This window comes from Chlamydotis macqueenii, chromosome 21, assembly GCF_036417535.1.
Source record: "Chlamydotis macqueenii isolate bChlMac1 chromosome 21, bChlMac1.mat, whole genome shotgun sequence".
NCBI classification, from domain to species: domain Eukaryota; kingdom Metazoa; phylum Chordata; class Aves; order Otidiformes; family Otididae; genus Chlamydotis; species Chlamydotis macqueenii.
Window position 1 is genome coordinate 8,768,794 of NC_141576.1, and position 23,969 is coordinate 8,792,762.

The 23,969-nt window shown below is 47.0% G+C and overlaps 1 protein-coding gene across 2 annotated transcripts in view; it reads right to left on the reverse strand.

Moving 5' to 3' along the window:
- Nucleotides 1-22,363, reverse strand: part of CDC42 (cell division cycle 42) — a 28,547-nt gene extending 6,184 nt beyond the window's left edge. For both annotated transcript variants that reach the window (XM_086764362.1, XM_086764363.1), the window contains exons 1-5: nt 22,288-22,363; nt 8,973-9,114; nt 4,022-4,094; nt 1,437-1,546; nt 1,134-1,331 (exon numbers count right to left, since the gene is read on the reverse strand). In XM_086764362.1, coding sequence (XP_086620488.1) covers nt 1,134-1,331; nt 1,437-1,546; nt 4,022-4,094; nt 8,973-9,077 — 486 coding nt within the window. In that variant the 5' untranslated portion in view covers nt 9,078-9,114; nt 22,288-22,363. The remainder of the gene's footprint in view (nt 1-1,133; nt 1,332-1,436; nt 1,547-4,021; nt 4,095-8,972; nt 9,115-22,287) is intronic.
- Nucleotides 22,364-23,969: the final 1,606 nt, after the last annotated feature.

Sequence of the window (23,969 nt, forward strand, 5' to 3'; positions counted from 1 at the left end):
GCCTCGCCACAACACCTCCAGTGCCAGTGGCCTGCATAATTCCATCAAAAGCCTCTTCCTTCTCAGCAAACACTCAGGCAAAGCTTTGTTACAAAAAAAAAAAAAAAAAAAAAAGAAAAAAAAAAAAAAAGAAAGAACACACCACACACACACACTAGTCTCAGGATCCCAAATGGAAGAGTCAACATGCAATCTGGGCAAAAGGTGCAAGAAAGGCAGGTTTCATGAAGCTTAGCGATAAAGCCTGGTTGGTGCTCACGATACCAGAGATTAATAAACAACAAAACTGAAAAGAGCGAGGGACTCGATACTGTGCACCCCTAGTTCCACGCATATCAGGTAGGGAGAAATTCTTCACAGAGTAGCACTAAGGAAAATTGTTAAAGCGTTGTAGTCAGGTCTGCAAGAGCAGGCACACAAGATTAAGCTCCCAGGGCATCTAAGGTCCAGGCAGCACACCAGCTAGCCAGTCCATGGCTCCCATCCACCCCACCCCAGTATTCCTAACTTAAAGGGAGAGGATAAGCAAGTTTCCTGGCCTCAAATCGGGTATTTTAATTGGCTTTAGACTCATGTTCACAAGTTCGTTCACACAACATCACCATATTTCTGTCTCAGGAACTATTTCATTGTTATTTTCTGTTTCAACAGAACTTCCACCTTAAGGCAGACACAGGAAACAGAGCTCACCACTCACACAGGAAGAGAAAGCAGCTCTCACAAGTATGAGGGCTTCCAGACTTCAGTACCAAAACTGAGTTTTCTGAGAGGTTTTTTTTTTCTTTGCCTGCTCTTTTCAGTAGTGAGCTGCATTCTGTGTCCTAACCCACTTACTGTCCCTAACACACCTTCGAAGTTTTCAGTAGCTATTTTCCTCCAACACAAAAGCAAATACAGCAAGCAAATCCCCCTCCGCCACCCCGTTACACTACGCCTGATCTTCACAGGCTGATTTTCTTTGTACCACTGCCAACTCCCTGTGCCTTAGAACAACAGGACAAAGAGAAAGCTACAGTGTCAACAGCAGAAGCAGAGCTTATACTCTTTCACATCCATATTAAGCTGGTTTTCCCTGTAACTGGAAAGAAGTATGGAATCTAAGCAAGCAAAAATGGCCAAAGACCAACTCTCACCTGCGTAAGTGCAGAGCATTCCACGTATTTGACAGCCTTCAGGTCCCGGGCCAGTTTTTCAGCCGTCTCTGGAGTTATGGGCTTCTGCTTGTTCTTAGCAAGTTTCTCAATTGTTGAGGGATCATCTCTTAGATCAATTTGGGTCCCAACAAGCAGGAAAGGAGTCTTTGGACAGTGGTGAGTAATTTCAGGTACCCACTGAAGACAGAAGACACAATATTTGTTACTAATCGCCTAAGATAAGTCCTGATATATTTCTGAAATCAGTGCAGCAGCTCCCTTTTCAGGCAGAGTTCAACCAACCTTTTCTTTCACATTTTCAAATGAAGAAGGAGACACCACTGAAAAACAGACCAGAAATACATCTGTCTGTGGATAGCTGAGGGGTCGTAATCTATCATAGTCTTCCTGACCTAAAAGAGGAGAAAATTAAACACAGACAATCAAATACTGCTCTTCACAAATGGTTAGCATGCATATTCCAGCACAATAGCATTATTGTGATTAATTCTAACTCTTAAGCAAATACACATGCCCTGAACCCAAACATTTGAAGATCCTAGTTTTCAAATGCAGAATTTGAGTTCATGCAGTTGCTATGTAACAATGAGCTGCTTAAGTCACAAGAGACTGCGAAGTCCGATAGGAGTATGCTCTAATAAATGTTTAGACCAAACACTCTCAGACTGCATAACACTTTTCTCAATTATAATAAAGTTGCAGAAAGTGGATCCTGTTCTAGATGGAAGTTTTCTGCCTCTAGTCCACTCATTAAGAGTATTATGGCATCAAATGTCATTACTCTGCAAAAACCCTGCAGTTTGGAGGGGGGAAAAAAAGTGCAGTTTTGTTCTCTAGAACGTTCTGAGTTTCGCTTGTGAGCACATAGCGAAGAGTCCTGCAAGCAGTAAGGGGAGAGAACGTGCTGAACGTGCAAGAGTGTTCAGGCCATCCAGCAGCATTCCCCTAAAAACACACCAAAGTTGCGGCGCAGGCTGTGCTTCAGAAGAAGCCAGGCTCTTCCCTTTGGGTCCATAAAAGAGCAGGCAGTCCCTGCAGGGCACCATCAGCACTGACTCACCAGTGCAACTCTGCTGAGCTTGTTCTTGAACTTCCCCCTCTCAGCTCAGTAGCACCCTGTTTTTAGAAAGCAAACCTGGCACTAAAGGAACCGCTGCACTTGCTGGCAACCAAATCAGAAACGTTTGTTCAAAATGCCTCAGATTTCAACTGATGCTCTCTCGTCTACCATAGCGCACAAAGACCCCAGAGACCCTCAAGGAGACGACTCAACGCCTGGGACATGTCAGCAGAGGAAGATCTGCAGGTTGAAATCAAAGGTCTAAACAGCTTGTTACAGCTATCGCACTTGGCTGGACACAGAGGAGCTAAGCACTGACCAAAATATTTTGTTGTGATTAAAAAGCTTTGTCTTCATGGTACAAGCTCAAAACAGAGACTTCTTTTTTTTTAAAAAAAAAAAAAAACTGACAGTTAGTAACAGGGGTTTTTTCCATTGCTAAGTTCTATAACTTGTGGCTGGCTACTATTTAGCAAAAAGCAGGTGACATTTAAAGAACAAAAGCCTCCCAATCCAAAAGCCCAGCTCCGAATGGAAAGCCTTTATAGTCACAAGTGCGTAGAGTCACCTACACGGGCTGAGCCACTCGCTAAGTTTTTAGAATTACTAGATAGGTTACCATGCTCATGTTGACAGACCGCACGGGGATGTGCGTATCTACACGCGCGCCAGCTTCCCGAGGAAAACAGGCAGGGAAGGATCCAGCACAGCTCTTACCCACGCAGCTACCAAGATGCTAAGGCTGATATCAAACCAAGTACTGGTCCCTGCAGCAGCCTACACAACGCGCGTCAGGATGGAGTTGCTCTTCTCTGCTTCACTCCTTATCCATGAGCTAGGGAGTTTGCAATAACCAACAGACAAATCACATTCGGGAGAAGAATGTGAAGAGCTAAGTGAAGCAATCGTGTTTCACTGGAAGCGTAAGATCATTTTATTAATCAAATAAGACACTAATGCTGCATCTATAAGAATACAGCTGAAAACAGTCAAATTAAAATTCCGTCATGACAATTTTAGGTAACAGCTTATCGATTAAGCTCTCTGGAAGCACTCTCTTGAAGGACAGTTTACAAAACCAGATGCTGCCATATCACTTTGGTATTATTGCAGGTTGGGACTGGGTAACTAGCAGGTGAACCAGTTTCTACCCCTCCTTGCTAAATTTTCACACAGGCAAAGCTGTTTAATCATTGCACATTTCTGCAGTCAGAAACTGAGATAGTCTAATAACCACAAAGAAGTCTGCAGATTTATTTTTAACTTTTAAAAAGCACACAGTGAGAGGGCCTCTGAAACTCCACACAACACCCTAATTTCACCCATGTTAAGAAGACAAAGACATGCCACATGCGCATCTGAGATGTTCTAATGTTAGTCATTCTGTCTTGACATCTGGCCAAAAAATAGGCTACTTACTAAACAAAAAACACATACAATTATGTATTTTATTCAATGTAATTTTCTCCTTTAATTTTGTTTAAGGAGAAAGAAACCCCTTATCCTTCAGGTACCCCCTAGATTAGAGGTGAAAGTTTGAAACTTGTCATCTAGTGTCATAAAATAAAACAGCTCTAAAAGAACTGGAAGGTTTTCTTATTTTGTTTTGTTTTTTTCATTTGGTTGTTTGGTTTTTTTTTTTTTTAAATGAGTTTAATTTAGCAGCTCCTCAAAGGTCAGGAAAGAAGAATCAGGAAAGATTTTTGCCTGTCATAAATAAGAGAAGCAACTGCATCTCTTTTCACATTCAACATCACCTCAACTGAATCTCTGGGAGTTACAATGACACAAGCACTCGATTTCTCACCTGCAGTATCAAAGAGGCCTAGGGTGTAAGGCTCTCCTCCAATCATCACTGTTACAGCATAGTTATCGAAAACCTGGTGAGAAAAGAGAAACAATTAAGAGGGCACAAACAAGCCATCTTTCAAACCATCATCCTACTCACCTTGACAGACCACCTCCAATTTGTACAAGCGTCATCTGCACAGGATAACAAGCCATGGGGCTTACCACGCGATTACCGTGAAGGCTGTTAACAGGACAATTCAATCTGGAACAGGGATGCAAGAGCTCTTTCCGTGACGTATCTAAAGCACGGGCATACCAGATATACCACTGCATACAACAGAGCAAAAGCCACTGAGCAAAACACCGGCAAGAGCTCTTGCCTATAATTGCAGAGAGGTTTCCCACGTTGCCACAGAACTTTCAACCTTCTCACTTGGTCTGACGCAGTAAGCGTCCCCCACAAAGACAGAACTGATAAACTTCAGCCCTGCCCTTCAGGGCACAGAGCTATGGGGCTTCTCCTCCCGGGATCTGAGTCCTCTGAAGTCCATCTTTCTAAGCACCTAGTGAATTCAATACAGAGTCCATCTTTTCAACAGGAACTTATCCTCCATCTTTGGAGGAAGCAATACAACTGGTCAAAAATGAGTCTATGCCAAATTCACTCTCAATCTGAATGGAGAGGACCAAGAAGACCAAGTTACATTGTCTCTGTGCAGCATCTGGCACCATAGTCCTGTCCCCAGTGGCACATCTGCTACACAGGTCAAAAGCTAACAATACCACAAATGTGCCACCCAGTAACTTGTTTAGAACACAGCTGAGCTTGAGGACCTACCCAAAACCTTCTCCTTCAACACCCACATACTCCGCAATAAGGAGTACACTGTCTGATGTCAGCATCCTTAATTAGAAGATTCATTTTATCTTCAGAACTGCCACAGACAGTATTTCAGAAAGTACCTTTAGCAAAAAATCCTTCCCACTGTAAAGCAAAAAAAACCACCATGCCAAAATAACCCAACAGGGCTCTGCATGCCGTGCTGCAAGGTTACTCGGAGACAGTTGAGATCTCTGAGTAAGAATAAGGAAGCCTTGCTCCTACACAAAACTGAAGTCTGAGCAGCTCCCGCAGCCAAAGTAAACCCCAGCTTAAAGAGGCCAGCAGTCACCTCAAAAGCTTTTCATGAAGTGAGGCAGGGAGGGACACAGAGAAATAAGCAGTCACATGCATCTATTAACAAGGCTTTACTAAGAGATTAGGTCACTGAAAAAAAATCCCACTAAAAACTGAGATAAGAACAGCGAGACAGCACTTCAAAGCTGAACTTCCAAGAATTCAGATCCCTCTCCTTTTCACCCGACTGTCCTGGCTAAAGCAATACCTGATACCACGCTGATTTTTTCTCAACTTTTCACAACTCCCAGTGACTGAGAAAGCAGCTATGGCCACTGCATGCTGCATGTCGCCAGGAACATTAGCCAGAAGCAGAAGTCCACCTCTCACACTATTTTTGCATTAGCATTCAAGATTTTAAAGTACTGCAAGAGATTTAAACGCTTATTTCCATTACCTACAGTCCAATCCTTTAGGCATTGCACTGCATTTGCCTCACTGAACACCCCAGAAAGTGTCCAGCTATGAGTAACACCTTCAGGCTGGAGAAGGATGGAAGGCATTTCACAGAGCACGTTCGATATGCCACAGCTCCTACTCCAAGACTCCAAAGGACAGGGCAGGATGAGAACTCGTCTGTCACTAGGTACACAACAAGAAATCGGTATGCTCTGTGCTGAAGGCCAGAGCATTTGATCTTTCAGATGTCAGCAGATGGTCAGCAGCTCAATTCCCCAAAGATATCCCCTCATTTTCACCCAGTGAATGGGAAGTTGATCATAGTACTTGTAGATGCCCTTTAGGGAGATTATCATGCATTGGCCCTCATTAGGATTTTTTTTTTAAGCTCTCTATCTGCAAAATGGGATTTTAAAAAATTTTTTAACAGTACAGCCACTATTGCAAACGTCTGGGGTTCAGCCCTAAGGAGGCTGGGGTTACAAGCCCAGCCTTCAGACAAACCTGACAATTAAAGTCTCACAGCATAACCCACAACCAATTTCATCCTCAGTTGTGCCAAGCAGGCTAAAAACCAGAGCACCAATTAGCCCAACAAGAAGTTTCAATTCCTGCCAGTGCCAGACCGCCCATTACAGTAGGTGGCATGAGCTTTACTAGTACAGGACTCGCACCGCATCCGCCGCTACCCAAATGGCACCAGTGTTTTTCCACAGCCGTATCCTTCGCTGCCTTTTTTGAGAACGGCAACGACGTCACAAACATACAGATGACAAACCACGTGCAGCACCAGTATGAATCCACCTCCCACTGAGAAATATCCTGGAAAAAAGATAAAGAGCTGCAAAACACAGAACCAATGAAAGAAACTAATGTATCAGTGGGAACTGGTGCGTTCCCCACCGACGTTCTGGCCGCACTGCTGCAGAGCCCTGCTCCGATTACAGTGCACAAGAACAAGGGAACAGCACAGGCAGTTTACACCAGCCGCTCCAGTGCCTGCACACGCAGAGCAGTTCAGTTTGAAACCAGACTGTTACTGATGTGCTGAAGTATCCCTACCTTCTACTAATTCCTTTGTGCCCTGTACCGCTGGACACCTTCAAGGAAGAAGGGTGCCACCTTCCTCTCAAGAGAAACTTCATAGTAGCTGCTGCAGCTGGATTCCCGGTGTTTGTTGGTATGCTGCCTTGAGCTACCACCAGTATTTACCAGGTTCTCAAAATCTGAAATTTATCTCCAGGTTTTTTTCCTGCTTAACATTTTAAGCAGTTTGAGTCCTCCCACTTTATCCTACTTCAGGTCCTTATTCAGCCACAAACATTCTAGGGATATTTAGGCTTGTTGACTCTCAGACAGTCTGCTTTCATTTTGGGAATAATTGTATTTCTTTGTTGTATTTCTTTGCTCATTTATTACTAGAAGTATCAGCTGGAATATCAGAGGTTACTTACCAGAGTCTGAAACACACTCCTAGGCCGTACACAGAATTAGGAGTAGGCCTGTGATATCCCCAGACCAGCGAGTTCCTCAAGCCATGAAGTTGAGAGGTAAATACTGCTCCAGAAACATGGACAGTTTTAAAAGGGGCTATAAGTAAGCCTTAGCACACCTTGAACACACTTTACCAGTGAGTAACTTTTGTTTCTTTGAGTAGCTTTTCCACGTTGCCTGTTAGCAGGGGTTTATAGACAGTACCACCATCCACAGGACAGCAGACAAACTCACAAGGTTTCAAAATCCACATTTTTAAAATTGTAACATTTTTCAACGCAATTAAGGGTTACCTCACTAAGGCTAAAAACAGAAACGCTCACTGCCTGAACTCACGGACCACTTTCGTTCTGTCTTGGCCATAAAGACTAGCTTAAACAGGGCAGGCAGACTTCCTCAGGTTCAGCTCAGGATGTGGTTGTCCTAGAAGCATCACAGCAGGATACTTGGCACCACTCTCAAAAACTTGAGTGGAAAAAATGCAGTTTCAAATGCAACTTCTCTGCCAGTCCATAATGAGAGGATCTCCACGAGAGAGGCTGAACTTGGTTCTCCAGCATAACTCTCAGGTTCCTAACAGTGGTCACTGCATCCAACCTGAATACTCTTGGGTTTGGGAGTCCTTTCATCTTTAGTTCCCGATCTACAACTAAAGACAAACATTTTCCTTCTGTGGAAGTCTGTCCTATTCCTCACAAACATCAAATGTTGAAGATCTCTGGATACTGTACAAAGCCAATACCTCACAAAGAAGCAATGAAGTTCACTGCAACTTCTTTTCCACAAAGAGAGGACATTTTTATAAAGTAGCAGCTATTCCAAAAGAGCTATCAGGCAGGAGCTACTCAGCATCTCAGAGGAGCTCTCTGTTCTTTTAAGCAGCTTTATAATAACAGGAGCTGTTACTGACCCAGGTGCTCAACCTCTTTCCGATGCATTTCCAGATCCAAATTTGTTTGCGGTACCTAGGTAAACTCTTCAATTTGTATATGGATAGAAGACGGCCTTTTCAGGTCCATAACAGAGAAAACTAGTAAAAAGAGCATTCAGACGTCAAAGTCTCTTGCAGCAACCTTACCAAAAAAAAAAAACAAACCACCTCAGTGTCAATACACTGATCTTGCATGTGCAATATTAAGAAGAAAAGTACTTTTCTATTAGATAACGTGTGTGCCTCACAGGTAGTCAATAAACTCGCAACTTGATCTTTAGGTAAGTCAAGGGATTCAGTATCTCAGAAAGCTGAGCCCATAAAACTCAAAAAAATTACTTGGAGATAGTCAAGGACTACAGACAGTCAGAAAATGTTTGGAAGTACAGATGAATGAGATTGCACAGCCTAAATCCAAATATATTTCCCATGCTTAGCTGAAGTTAACCTGCCACACTGCACGGCCTCTGGATCTTTCAGAGCTGCAAAGCAAAAATGAGCATCAGAAAATGAAAACTGTAGTCACTGACTATTCTAGGAACATAAAATACTACTTTTCCCTAAAAATGAAGATTTAGCAAGAACAGAGAGTAAGCTGGAGAGCAGGTGTTCCTGTTGCTTGCTCTCTGCTTAGCAGTCCTAACAACTGCAAATCATCTTGCTCACAGAATCCAGCTGGTGGCCATCAAACAGAATCCCAGATTCTGCAGAGCAGTCAAGCAGCAAGAACTGGCCAGATGCAGGAAAGGCATCCCAGCACCACCAGGTAGTACGAAGGTAAGCAGCAGCAGGGTATCAGACTGATCCGTACTCTTCCGTTGTGTATTAGTTAGTCTCCAAAAGGAAAGCAGGCTGTAAGAACAAGTACTAAGGCGTGCATGCTGCAAAGGTTAGTTAGGAAGGAAAAACTCATGCTGCCCTACCCCATCATGCCCAAAGAACAACTGGAGCCATTCTCACACTTACCGTTGGTACGTATTCCGACGGGAATTTATTTGTTGTGTAAGAAATTAAGAGACAGGTTTTACCAACAGCACCATCACCCACGACTACACACTTGATCGTCTGCATAGCTGAAGTCTACTAGAATATTGACTCCAACGAGAACCTAGAAGAAAAAAAAAAAAGATTCACACACATTTTTAGATGTTTCTCACCTTCACTAGATAGCAGTGTATGTCATTAATGAGCTTTGACTGGAGCCCAAACCACTAACAGCACATTTGGGATCCACAAACAAGACATTCCTAAATGAGTTAGTAGATTCATTCCCTCCACCACACGCCCAATAGGAAGCTGCTCATTTTCATAAATGCAAACACCTCCTCCCTACAGCGAGACGCCTCCCACTGCATATAACTGCCAAATACCACCTAAAACCATGTTTGGCGTGGTCAGTTTTCTGTATTGGGAAGGACGAGGTAAATTCAGTCACTCTAATATACAGTGTGACTTTTGCCTGGTTACCTAAGGGTGGGCAAAAAAGGGCTTTCGGCTTTTCCAGACTCTGGTTTTTAATGCGCGGAAGCATTCAGCCTGAGATGCGCTGAAAGCTGAAAGTGTAAGCTTGGGTTTTGGTAGCTGCTAAGCGTCACACCTGCCTCCTAAGAGATCTTCCCTCTGAAGAGCACTTCCATAAAGAAAGCTCAGCAGGGAACACAGCAGTATGAGCTTTGCAACTAGTTTATGGGATATAAAATAAGCAGGTACAGACAGAAGTAAAGACGATTAATTCCTCCTCCCCTCTCCTTTTTTAGGGCCTAAGCACAGTTCTACAATCTTTTGGTTAAAGCCACTACTTAACACACCCCCTTATCCCCACTTTGAAGCGGCTAACAGCACGGAGCAGCTCAGCGGGGCATGCGGCCCCCAAGGCATCGTACTGCTCACCAGACATCACAAAATGGTGATGCACCCCGCTGCTTCAGCACTGACCCAGCACAGACTTTAGCACATGAACTAAATCAATATTTGCCATCAATACCTCCTCCAAACATGAGTCAGCTACCTCCAGAGCCAGATAATGCCCTTCATTAATACATCACTTTAATCAGAAAAGTACCAAGCCTGCGGCCATTCATTCATACAGGTGTGACACCCTGACCCCAGCAAACCCAGCAGCAAAGCTCCCACTGCCTTTGCGTATTTCCATATGATTGGAAGTCCTTTCCTTCACAGCAGCACAGACTTGCAGACTGAGTTAGCCTCCGCCAGCGTACGCAGGGAGGCGACAAGAAGAGACATCCACTGCAGCAAACCTACAGTGGAAAGATGGCAATGCTTTAGCAGAGCAAGGATGTTGCCATGGGTCTCAGTTCTGGATGACTGCACTAAAAAATTGGATCAGTCCCTGCTGAACTAGGCATTTGGGCACCTCCTGGGGATTTCGCTTCTCAGAGCAATCTGGAAGTACAATGCAATTGCAGGTTTTTGAGCACTCTGGTCACAGCTAGCAACATGATTTGATACTGAACATCACACAGTCGCACTTGCAAGGAAAGGTAATTACTAGCGACTCTAAACAAACCTTATACCACTAGATTTTCTTCAGATGCTGCAGGGATGCTCTAAGACTTAGACAGCTGACTTAGAATCCCAGAATGACAGAACGGTTAACTTCCTCAAAGTTCCTAAAACCAGTACTTGTAGGAGAATACCAATCACCACTGTTCCGCAAGCCACAGTGGAATCCACAAGCAGTCAGTTTTAGGGAAGGGCAGCAAAGGCACTTTCTCAGAGCAGGACACCAGACAGCATCTGGGACGTCATGCACTCACAACACTGCTACCTATACATCTTCATCTATACATCTTCTTTCAACATATACAGAGGTGACGAAGGATTTGCTTAGGCACCGAGCCTCATTACCAGTTCTCTACTTGGTGCCATATTTCAATATCAAAATAATAGAACCTGTTGATTTATGCAGCAGACATCAGTTTCACACAGGACGATTAGCAGCATGCACAGAAAAGCTATGTCAACAGGCCCTTCACTAATACTACAAAAAGCTCTGAAATTTGGCCCTGAAGCAAATACACACTTACTCAGAAGAACAAAGCAATTGTTTCCATTTCAAAAGACATTTTCTGTGTTCAGGTCAGCTCAACCATTTATATCTAAGTAATATTAGTCAACATAGTTCTGCCTTGCTATGCTGGTGGCACTGATCACAAAGGAAAAGTCATCTTTTAGAATTTTAGAAGTCACCAGAAGGAAAGCAGGCAATGGAACGCAGCAGCTCCGTCCCCAAATTAAGAAAGGCTCCATGCTCAAAACAAAGGTGAAAAGGGATGAGTCACTTTTGAAAGGAAAACACATCAAAACCGGTATCAGGCCTAGCTAACTCAAGCGCACTCCAACTAAAACCAGCCCACACCAATCACCAGCATGCCTTGCTGTCCCGCCAGCCTCACCCACGCAATAAGGCACCACCATCCACCTTCACAAATTCAGTACAGGACAGCTCTCCACGCCGGGTTTCCCAGCCCCTTCTTGTCCTCTCTTCCAGCTGGAGTTCATTACGCTGCCCATCCAGCCCCGGGAAGCCTCTGCTCCCGCCGTCCTTGCTCCTCCCCAAGTGATGTCACAAAAGGATGAGCCCATCCACCTCCAGCTCAACAGCAATGCACCGCCACTCTTCAGAAGAGCCCTCCAGCCTGCCCCCACCACCTTCCCCCGGCAGACACCTCCTCTTCCACTCTAAATTACTCCCCTCCCTCCCTCCCTGCTCTACTTCCTCTTCTACCCTCTTGCCCCAATTATTTTATTCCTTGTTTACCCATCATTTGCAGGTTACACATCTGCTTCAAGACAGCCTTTCCAGAAGCCAGGAAGCACCCTAGAGGAAACAAATCCAGACTCTATGCCTTGCAACATCCCAATCCATGAGTAACTATAAATCTTAAAATACTGTATATACGCTAACACAAGAAAAGCTCATATATGCCTCCACTAAAAAAAAAATGTGCTTAGCGTTGCTCTTTAAAACTCCTTACTCTAGAGAGCATCAAGCGAGCAACAAAATGAAACCACAGTATCAGAAAGCACATCAGATCACAGGGCTGTGGTGCAAACCTCCACCTTCTGTCCTCAGACACAGCCAAGTCCCCGCACCGGCTCTAGGAGAGGAGCTGCTGTACTCCAGTACGGGATCAGGTCAGACTCCGGCTGAGACAAAGCACGAGCTGTACACGCACGCCCGCGTGCAGATCACATTATTCCTGCAACAGTCAATTCCGATTCTTGCAGCGAGTGATCAGCTTTAGCTACAAAATTACTCTCACCCAGCAGAAAACACAAGCAGTTCAAATTAAGGTTATTTCCTATGAAAACAGTGCTTACTCTCACCCCGCACCTCAAATCCACAGGGCTGGCACGGCCCACATCCCCGATTCAAACATGTACCACCCTACACCAGGTGTGAGCACGAGGCAACGGCTCTGCACTCAAACCACACCCCACCTTTTCCTACCAGGTGACCCAAATCTTTACACTTTCTGGCAGCAGGAACAAAACAGAGTGCAAATAACTCAAGGCCTCACTCTGGAGAATAAAGCAGAACCTGAACTGCACAACAGGGGACCTGGAAAAGCCTGGAGGGGGGCTGGTTGTTTTTTTTTTCCTTTCTAAAGGAGGAAATCAAAACTTACCATGAAAAGCATTGAACTGACCCCACTAGAAGTTCTCTGTATCAAGCAGCTAGCACATCTCTCACACAGTTGTTTAACTGCTCCCCCCCCTCCACTAGACACTTCAGGATTACATCTTTAAAGGACCAAAAAGCATCTGAGCACATCCTTAGGCAAACTGATTCCCTTACCTTTTTATTTTTTAATGGATATATAACTTCATCTTTAAATACTGCAATAAGATAGCCTAAGTTTTAAACAGAGTCTTAAGCACAGGCCTCCAAACTCTTACCAGTGGGAAAGTGGAGTTGTTAAGTTATTTTACTTGGCTTAGCAGGCTTTCTAGATTAGCAGGATGAGCTACTTTATGTTTTCCACTTCTACGAGCTCCACAGAACTCGACTGAAAACAAGCTCATGTTTTAGATGCACCATCCCGTGACCTACTCTTCACCGGAACGGCTTTAAAGACACATACATCATTGACGTGTGGGTTAAAAGTAATTTAGTCCAATGTGAGATACAACTACAGAATAACCCATCCCCAGAGTGAAACGCCAAGGGAGAAACAAACAAGTCACAAGAGGTTTGGGTTTGTTCCCCCTCCAAAGTAGCCAAATAAAAGGAAGTCTACATACACAACACCCAGCAGGACTAGAAAACACTCCGAGTAGTCGTAAATATGTCAGGGAATTGAAACAGACTGGAAAGCACTGAAGTCATCCCAGTTTGAGCACAGTGGGTGGATTTTAAGCCATGCAACCATGAGCCATCTGGCCAAGCCCAGAGAAGAGAGCTGACAAAGACTGGGAACGTAATGCAAGTCAATCTGGCTTAGTTCTGTTCCACGAGATCTGAAGACTTCTTAAAAAAGAACTGCAACGCTGAACCGATTTCATTTCTCAAACCTCTGTATCGTAATCGGAAACATCAATGTACAGTACAGGTTAAGTGATGGTATTTCTAGTACTTGTTGGATTTTAACCTGTTCAGCACGGATTTCACAGAACTCAACATCACCCAGAAGACCAGGATCTAGCACCCTGGGAGCTCTGGATACAAAGGTTTGTAAACTTTGTCAAATTCATCAGATGGCTCTGCCCCAGACTGAATAGGCCCATTTTACTGAATTTTGCTTTAAAGCTTGGCTACACTTTCATGAAAGACAGCTGATCTGCACTTCGGACTAAACCCAAGAAGTGGTTACTGAGAGATGCAGGTGTTGCAATGAGCAGTTAACTGAAGTCTCCTGTGGGGTGTTGTGGGCAATCCTTCCAGTGCAAAGGAAAATTTGAGATTTTTGTGCTTTCTCCACGCAGGCTTATACACACAGCAGAAGACACTGACAGACCAGAGAAGGCTGAAGAAGTCCACGGTACCGACGGCAGGTTCCCGTTTACTACGCGCAGATTGCAATACGCGGTGTCCTAAATGCACCCTGACACCGCGGGCCACGACCCCTCTCGTGCAAGTTTAATTTTCCCATTTTAATGGCAAGCACGTGCAATGTGGTGTTACTGTGGGAGCTCCTTAGTTTTAAAAACTGCCGGTAATGCAGAGCAGTTGCAATATATCCTAGCAGTAATTCTTTACAGTCAATAGTTCATATTAAGTGAAATTCTGTGGGTTTCTGTACACAATCAGTGTCCCCTCCTAAGCCAGGAGGTAAGAATCTGCATGATCTTGCCTTTGCCCTCGCTGTACAAGCAATTTGATGCAGGAACCACACGCCTTCAAGCCTGCTAAGATTCCTTTTCTTTTTAATCTACTGAAGCCTGTTTTCAGGTTAAAATTCATACATTCTCCTGACCAAAGGAAACAGAGCTGTCAAATCTGTCTACACATCCTGCACTAGCTTCCTGTCGAGCCTCAGCAGCACCACGACTTCCTCTTTCAGGCAGGACTGAAACTGCTGCCATTTCCTCACAGGTACCGGCTAATCGCCGCCTGCTGCAAGCAACTGCCGCCTGATGACCAAGAACCATTTCATGCTGCTCTTCAGCACACTCCATTAACTCACGGGTCTAAGCCTAACCAGCCCGGCACAGCTTCCAGACCCCGTTGGAGAGGCTGCTCCATGCTGAAAAAAAAAAACACAACTATTTCTGAAGCCTAAAAATAAGAGCATTAATTTTGCTTTGCCCCCAAACAATGCAATTGTACAGTAAGCAGGTTATTCATCTAACTCCTGCGGGCTCAAAGCACTCAGGGGTCCACAATGAATGGACAAATATTCAGAGGATTTTACTCATTCTGATCTCTGTTAAGCACTTTTACCCTTCCATGCTACTTTCATTTCATCTCTTATTTAAAAACTACATTTCTAACTAAAGTATTTGTTTGTATTTGATAATTTGGTCCTAGATTGATCACACCCATTTCAGGCACCCTTGCCTTGCCATTCTAAGGTACTTGACCCCTGCCACCTCCTCTATCCCTGCTACAAACTAACACTTTCACTTTTCAACTGGAAAAGTCTCCCCAAAAGGGGGATAATCAGCTGCTACGATCCAAGCAATCAGGTTTTCCCCACCAAAGATACCTACCCGTATTATACGGAGAAGGTACTAATTTCACGCCAGTGTTACAAACCTGGCACAGCAAACGCATCTATCGCAAAGAACTCTGCCTGCAACAAATGCGCCAGCTCTCTGTGAATCGCGGATTGCAAACCATTAACGAAGAGACCGCACAAGTTCAGCTGTCACCCCGGACCTCTCGGTGCACTGATACTGTCGCAAACCTGTGATGCAAAACGCCAAGAGAAGCTGCTTTCCGATTAACAGCTGAACTGCAGAAAGACTTAACTGGCGCAGAAGGTAAAACTGGTTTCAAGAGCAGTATCACCACGGCCAGTGTTCTCCTCTGCAAGTGTACAGCAGCCATTTACAGAAGTTATTCAAATCCTCCATCCCAAAGCCCACCTTTCAGCCTGCCAGGAATCATCTTCAGGGAGATCTCACCCCAGAACTAAACACGTCAGCCACTTCTATGCTAGTAAGGTGGTAAATGAAATCGTAAAGAATATATTATGTTCTAAACCACCTGGTGCCCAGCATCACCTGCCTGTCCTCCCCGCAGCTCAGACTGCTGCAGGCGCACAACCTGGATACACAAATGCATTTGCTCCCAAAGGTTCCAAACTGAGATTAAGGCCTGGGTATTTAATTTCTTAAACAGAGCTTAAACAGGCTGACAAACTACAAACCAGCACAGGAGTTCCCTTACCACAAGGCAAATCATCAAGTCCAAGGCAAAACCTGCAAAAAGCAGAAGGGACAGACTGAAGAAACAATCTATCACACCAGTTCAGGATCTGGAAAAATATATCCTTTAAGTTTTGTTTTTTTTTTTTTTCTTCTTTTAACTGCCACTAACAAGTCAGACAATCCTTTAAATCCTGTCTCAGAATTTGCACTCCACAAGGGAGAACCACATCCAAAAAACAACACTGCTGTTCCTAAAGGTATCTACTTACGAGACACATGGCCAAAAAAGCTCAACTGCACTACAAGCTGGTGTCAAGACAAACGCAAGAATTCAGGTCAAGATCTGGATCTGTGGCTGGTGGGCCTCAATCTGAAGTTGGAGACTCACAGCAGCAGAGCACACCAGCGGGCTCCGTCTCACACGCCCACAGTCTCAGCCGGTGTCGGATGCAAGAACGGGAAACACTTAGGCAGGCCCACCAAAGCGAGCAGTCTGAAGAGACGCAGGATCACCGTCACCAACGTAGCTGGACCAGCACCATGACAGACCTAACTGAGCTCTCAGGCTGATGTTGCTCTTGAAACCCACAATGGAAATGGGAATCCCTGTTCAAGAGGAAGTATGTGACTAGGAACTTGGAGCATCCCTAAGTCTGCCCCTGGACAGAGCTCGTGTATCCCAACACCTCTGTGGTTTTGAAGCACCCGTTTCTACGAACGACCAAGGGAGAAGTACAAGATCTCTTCTTATAACGTGGCTGAGATCGACCAACATTTTCTACGCTTAATGCAATGTTCTTTTTCTAATCATGTAAGAACTGGCAGCTACTTTGCACATCTTCATAAAGGCTCCTCGCAACAAACTGGTAAAGCAGAGACACACGGGCTAAGAAGTGAAGACAGCTGGGTGGGGGAATTTGAAAAGCCTGAACCTAAACTAACAACATGTTTCCAGTTCTGCAACTTCAAAAAAAGAAGGGGAAAGCCCTGTCATCCCATTTGAGTTCTAAGTTCAAACCAAGAAAGCTGGCCACGCAGCCTGGTCGGAGAGCACGACTCTGGGCGGTTACAGTGTGGCGCAGCCGTGCCTACACTTGCCCACCTGCTCTGGCACCGGCGCAGCCCGGCTATCCCACTCCATGGCTCAACCACCCACCTTAACTTATCACAAATTCAACAGAAAAAAAAAGCAGAAGCGTCAACTTTTCTGTTATCACTGGTTAATGTTACCCTGTCAAAACCAGCCGTCAGCACTGGTAAAACCTGCCCCAGATTAAACACGGGGAAGTATGTGGGCTTACATTAAGTCTTCTTCTGTCAAAGGTACTTCAATCTCGCATTATTACTCTTCACTTTCATACTCTACAGGAAGTTGTTTACTGTGTAACAAAATCATGTTCAGTATTTTAATACCACATTAAGAAAAAAACTTTATTAGCTTAGTTTCATACTGTTAGTATTTTAAAATATGAGCTGCACCTATACCCCTATTTGTGCGTACTACCAAATCACGGCGCACGCTAGCCTCGACGTTTCTCTCCCCATACCCACAGCCAATGACATTCAACACTGATAAAACAGACACCGGCAGAACTTCCTCTATTTTGAGGCAGATTTTTGCATAATGGGAAGCACCCTGCACGCGCACGTCCCAACAGATCACCCCTCGCCCCGTTAGGCTCAGGGAGCGGGACAGCTGTGGGTGCTCCGTGCACACTGCTGGAGAAGGATGCGCTGTGTTCAGTGTGGATAGCTCAGGTCGAGTAGCAACACACTGTCCAAGGACTAAAGAGATGAAGCTTTGTTAAAAAAAAAAAAAAAAGAAAAAAAAAACCAAAACCAAACAACAAACATCCCCAAAGAGACTTTTCCCAGCCACTGAGCTACCTTGGTGTTCCTATTAAAGCGAACGAAGTAGCCGGAAAGCTCACTAACGCCAGGACTGAAGCAGGAGAGGCTGCCCTGCACTCACCTAACCAGAGGAAGGAACAAGAGCATCTGGAGCCACCCTCCCTTCACAGCAGCAGCCAAGCAACACGCAGCGCCGCGATCGTGGCCAAGGCAGCAGGACCAAGAGTTTGTTGGGCAACCAGCAGCTTCTCAGCAGTAGGTCAATGCAGAAGACACTCAAGAAGTAACAGGCCAGGACATGGAAGAAGAGGATCCTTCTGAGAGGAACTAAGCCTTTAGCTCAACAACATTTCACAAGCACTTAAAATAAATAAATAAATAAAATCACTAAACTGGAGCTAACTGCTCAAACGCACAAAGGTGAGCCACAATCAGGGCACGGGCGCTGTCAAATCCAAGCCCAGTCCACAGCCCTCCCCCAACAAGCCCTTTTGCTTTCAGCTGTTTACCAGCCACAGCTGGCCCAACGCAAACAGCTACACCAGTTTATCGAGCGGCAGATGCCTTCTTTCCTTACATCCAAAGCTGCGGGAGCATTTTTGTCTCCCCCCGCCCTCCAAGAACAGAACACTCATCGCTGGCCAAAATCACAGCGCGGCATCTTTCAACTCAAGAAGAGCTGAGCAATCCAAAACAGCTCGTTACAAACCAAGACAATTCTGGCAGCCTTAGCTACCGCTGTGAGCCTGGCACCACAGGCGACAGCAATCCTCTCCCACCGTACAGCCTGCCTCCGGGCCCCAACCAGGCCCAGCCCGCTACCCAGTTTAAGGTTTGCCCTAACACTGTACGAGCTTGGTGAAAGCCTTCACCCTGCCGCAGTTTGGTCTGCGTTTAGAGAACACACACCGACACCACGCAGTCTGACCACAGGCACAAAGAGCTGATATCTGCAGGCCGCTTCCAGACAGAAAGGCTCAGAGGAAGCCCCTGTGTTACTCTATTTTAAAAGGTTTGGGTTTGGTTTTTCACAAGAACAGCACACAGAACAACTCTCCTGCTAGGAATTGTGCCGTAACATTCAAAAGTAACGGGGTGAATTAGCAGGAAAGAGATTAAAATAGAACAACGGGTTTTAAAAGATTGTGCAAAGCTAACCCTTTGTTTTCTCTTTATAAAAAGACACTTGTTTGGAAGAAAAGTCAATACATGGACGGGACAACTCCTTTACTGATGAGAAAACAGGCCAAGCAGTATTTTGAAGTTTTAAAACTCCTTGAAAACAGCAGTGTCTAACTGAAATTCGAAGAGATTACAAAGATCAATTCCGTGACAGCAACATTGCAACTCTGCTTCTCACGTTCACTATTTTCAGTTCACTGCACACCCAGGACTCCACAAACCAACCCAACACCAATCCACCACCAGAAGCCGGGAATGCACCGCCTTAATGCCATTTTTGTCCCTTATCCCAGGCATTTACCCACACATGGTCACAAAGGTGCAGCTGGGGCTGCAAGAGGCAGCTAGCCCCCACGTAGGGGTGGCCGCACGCGGGGAGGGACAGGCTGTAGCCCCAGCAGGTACTCTAGGGAAAGGGTCTTACCTGCTGTTTCTGGGGGCAATCCTTTCTGACGGACACCCTTAGGTAGTACGGTGTAAGCTATTTTAAACAGGGCTTGAAGGAAGCCACTTAATTAAATGGTGATAGGCTGCAGAAACGTAAAGCTACCTTAAATTGCTTTAAAACTTCAATGTAGTGGCCTGTGTAGTCAATACATGGTTTTATCTGGCATACAGTAAATACTAAAAATGGGAGGGGGTTCACCTGCATTTAGCATAACGCAGGGAGAGGAGCCAAGGTAGCTTCTTGCCACCTGGAATACCAGAAACCAATTTCACTTCCATTTAATTTGGCAGAGAGAGAGAAAAAAAAAAAAAGGTGGTGTTCTTTCCTCAGGAACAGAGCCTCAAGAGCAAGGGGGACTACGCCCCCCCCCAATTCCTCCTTACAGGCTACTAGTCTAGAAGCTCGGATCACCGACATTCATGCGATCCAGCCGAACGACAGCGTGAAAGCCCGGCTGACCACAGCAGGCGGGCAGAGGAAAGGGAGGGCTGAAACACACAAGCTCAGAGATGACTTTTGAAAGGTGTGAGCGCTCACACGAGCGTAAACCAGATCACACGCACCTGAACTGCAGTGATGCATATTCATTTGCTGTACAAGTTCTCAGGAGCCAGAAGCAGGGTTGGAACCCAGCTGCATCACTACGCCGAATTAACGTGAAGCTTGGAGGGTAACAGATAGCTGTTGAAAAGATTTTAACGAAGATGTCCAGCTGCCTACGCTCCCAAGACTTGGAAATGTATTTTAGTATTGCAGCTGCATTTTAACCAGAAGGAACTTCTGCATCAGGATTAGCGGCCAACTTTATGCTGAACTTAACATCAGGCTTTCACGTGCTTAAGTAGAAAGCAAGAAAAGCACAGTTGCACATTCATTAGGGAAATCCCTGGGAGTTTCAGACGGGCTCCATTTCTGTTCACTATTGTTCTTTCAGTAGAATATCTACAGTTTCCATTTTAGATATTCCAGACACTCCAGGACTTCCAGAACACTTCTATTAAACCGTGAAAACATCACAGGCTTCCCAAAACTGGCCATCGGTTTCAGGCAAACAAATAATCCCAAAGCGGGGTACATAATGAACCAAGAGCATCAGTTGCAGGTCATGAATAACCAAGTTCAAAGCATGCAAATCGAGTTATTAAAATCTGTGCCTAGAACATGTTACCAAACTGCAAACATGTTTTATCTTGCATCGCAGTTGTTTTTATTCCTTGCCAAGACTTAAAAATTCCTTTTCCTTGTTGTTACTGAAGCATACAACAAGTGAAGTTTAAACACAGAATCATTTCTACAGCGCGTAACACACCGAGTCAAATCTTACAACCATAAGACCTGTTTCGAATATACACACTCGCCTGTACTGCCTTCCCCATAACCCTACACCAACCAGAGGGAAAGGTTTACAAAGCAGAACAACGGGTTCTCCACATGTAGCTAGCTGAATACAAAGGCTTTCTATCTGAAGTTGGTTTTGCATAAGACCCTTTTGCTAACTGAAAGGGAGAAGCTTGACGTGTTAACTTTCTGAGTTATTCCCATTAGCAAGGAGCTTGATCCAGGTTCTAAGTACTCTTCAAAAAAAAAAAAAAAAAAAAAAGAAGAAAGAGAAGTTTAGCACACTATGATTTAACACTTTGAATAAAGACAGCTAGCACCTCCTTTCCTAGGAGAGGAGAAACACAGATGAACACAAGACAAAGACAATCACAGATGGCCAGACCAACTTCTGACTACCCAGTCGTCATCAAACATGGCCTCCCCCTTAAGGCCTTCTCTTCCCTGTGCTTTTGTCCAAAGAGGGTAGCAAAGCCGCTCCGGCTCCACCGGTCGCAATACCTGCACAGACAGGGCGACAAGAGTGCTGACCATTCTGCAATTCTTCATTAAGCACAGGTTTCACAATGCCGGCTGTCATGTTCACAGCTACCCGGCTATACGAGCATCTCCAAACGTTGCCACCAGCCACGAGTTCTACCCGCTTGTAGGAAAAAACACTACTGAACAAACCCTTAAAACGCAGCTAGGCACCATGCCACTGTAGTAGATCCATCCTGACAAGGTTTCAAAGGAGGAAAAGAAACGCACATCGACACCGACCCTCGAAGGAGCACTGGCTCCCACTCCAGCCAAAACCAGCGACACCCTTGGCACCGCTGAACGACAGCTACGGGACTGTCTGCGGGCAAAGCCAAAGGCCTCGCACCGAGGGAGGCAAAAGCCAAGAGGTGCCTGCCAACTCCTTCTCGTGTTAGGAGCCGACTTTTTCCAGTGCAGAAGCCTCGCACACGGCCCGCGCTCCCACTGTGCCTCTTAAGAGCCGACGGTGCCCAGCGCTGCTCGCCCGAAAGAAGCCTCGAGAGCCCAACCTGCAGCCCCACAAGCTGACCCTCGGGGTTTTTTCTCACAAAAAAAAAAAACCCAACAACAAAAAAAAAACCCAACAAAGCTGCACGGAGGAGGAGGAAGCCGCAGCCAGGGCAGGGCAGGGGAGGCCCCGGGGGGGAGCGAGGCCCAGGCCCTCGCCACGGCCGACGGGCCCGGCCCAGCAGCGGGAGCGCTTCCTGCCGCCGCTCCCGAGCGCCGAGGGTCCGGTCCCCGCCCGCCGCCGCGCCAGGAAGCGGGGGAGGGGACGGGAGGAGGCGGCCCGGTACCACCGCCTCCCCCCCTCCGGCGGACCCAACCCCACAAAGGCCGAGGCCCCCCCCAGGCACCGGGGGGGCTCCGCGCGGGCCCGCACCCCCCCTCCCCTCAGCCCCACCGGCGGCTGCTCGGGGAGGCCCCGCACACATCGCGGGAGGGCGGCTCCCGCACGGCGGAGGGGGGGGGAAAGGGGTGATGGGTGGGGGGCAGCGGCCGGCGGGGCCGGGCGGGACGACGACGGGTGGGGGAAAGGCGGGAGAAGTGGGGGGAGGCGGCAGCACCGTACCCGGTACCGCGCGCCCCGCCGCCGCCGCTCACCTCGCAGTCTCCGCCGGGCGTTGGCAGCTCGCTGCGGGGTCTCCTCGGCGCAGGGGCAGGGGCAGGCTGCCGTGACGTCACCACGCAGCGAACGCCGAACGAAGGGGCGGGGAAGGGAGGGGCGAGGCGGCCGGCAGGGGGCGCTGCGCGGCTGGCACGCCCCGCCCCCGGCGGTAGCGCGCGACACGGCGCGGGGCGGGGGACGCGACCGCGTACCGGCATGCGCGGCCCCGGGGAGGCGCGCGCACGCGCGGGGCGGTCTTGGGGCGGGCGCGCAGTGCCCTGCGTGTACCCCGCGGGACCTCTGACCCCGCACCTGCGGCCCCGTGCGTGCACCCCGGGGGATGTGAGACCCCCAACCCCGTGCGTGCACCCCGGGGATGCGGGACCCCCAACCCAGTGCGTGCACCCCGGGGGATGCGGGACCTCTCACCTTGGGCCCCCGTGAGTGCACCCCCGGGGATGCGGGACCTCCAACCCCGCACCTGTGGCCCCTTGCGTGCACCCCGGGGGATGTGAGACCCCCAACCCCGTGCGTGCACCCCGGGGGATGCGGGACCTCCAACTCCCCACCTGCAACCCCGTGCGTGCACCCCGGGAGCACACGGAGGGCACAGTCTCCCCTCCAGGGTGCACATGCACTCCTGCATCACCGTTTCCAAATTCCCTCAATATTTTATTCCTTTTTTTTTCTTTTTTCCTGCCTGGAGCTGAAGTTGAAACAAAAAGGTCCAAAGAGCCCCAAACGCTCCTGTTGGGAGGCTTCTCCCGGCTGGGAGACAACCCCACGGTGCGATGAGCACCCACCCTAATCAAAATAGTAATTACAAAAAAAAAAAAAAAAAATCTACCCTTCAGGACCAAGAGCAGAAGAAAATCTCTGGGTGCTGCCAATCTGAAAAGCAAAAGCCAAAATCTGGCCTGAAACAGGAAACTCGTTTGGAGCAAATTCAATTTCATAAAGCCGGGAAGACCTGCCGGCCTTGTGGCACAGCTCAGGAAGGCGACGCGGAAGCAGCAGAAAGGCTGTGGTTAAAAATCCCTGCTGCAGGCAGCTGAAAACCATCTGAAAAGGCTGGGGGAAAAAAAAAAAAAAACAAAACAAAAAAACCCAAATTTTATATCTTTTTAAATTTTGGCTGCAGTGCCCAGCCCTGGTTCAGCGCCTCTTGCAATTTTAGCACATCTGAGAAACATTTTTCCTCGCTTGATTTATCGTTCGTGCCATCGAGCCACCAACAAACCCATCTCTCCGGGCCGGAAGACGACAAGGCAGCCCCGACAGCCGGCAAACGTCGGCTCTGGGGAGCATCCAGGAGCAGACGCGGTGCTAAGAGTATCTCTCTGCCAGCCCTTTCGGACGAGCACGTCCAAAGACGGAGCAAAAACCCCTCTGCCCAACGTCAGTGGTCTCTGTCTTCTGCAAATATTGTCCATCCCTGGGGATTCTGGAGCGAGCCACATTTCCCTGCTGCCCCGAGCGCTCACAGAAGGGACGGGAATGTTTTAAAAATGAATTTTCAAGATGAAAGCGTGAATGGAAACGAAGTCTCGCAAGAGACAGCTGATTTTTAACCTTTTTATCCAGGAAATGCACTACGTGCTGCAGCTGGAACAGCCCCTAGTTCTGCTCCGGTCACTCCTTACCAGCCTGGCTGTTCCTCCACGCAAAGCAGAGGGCA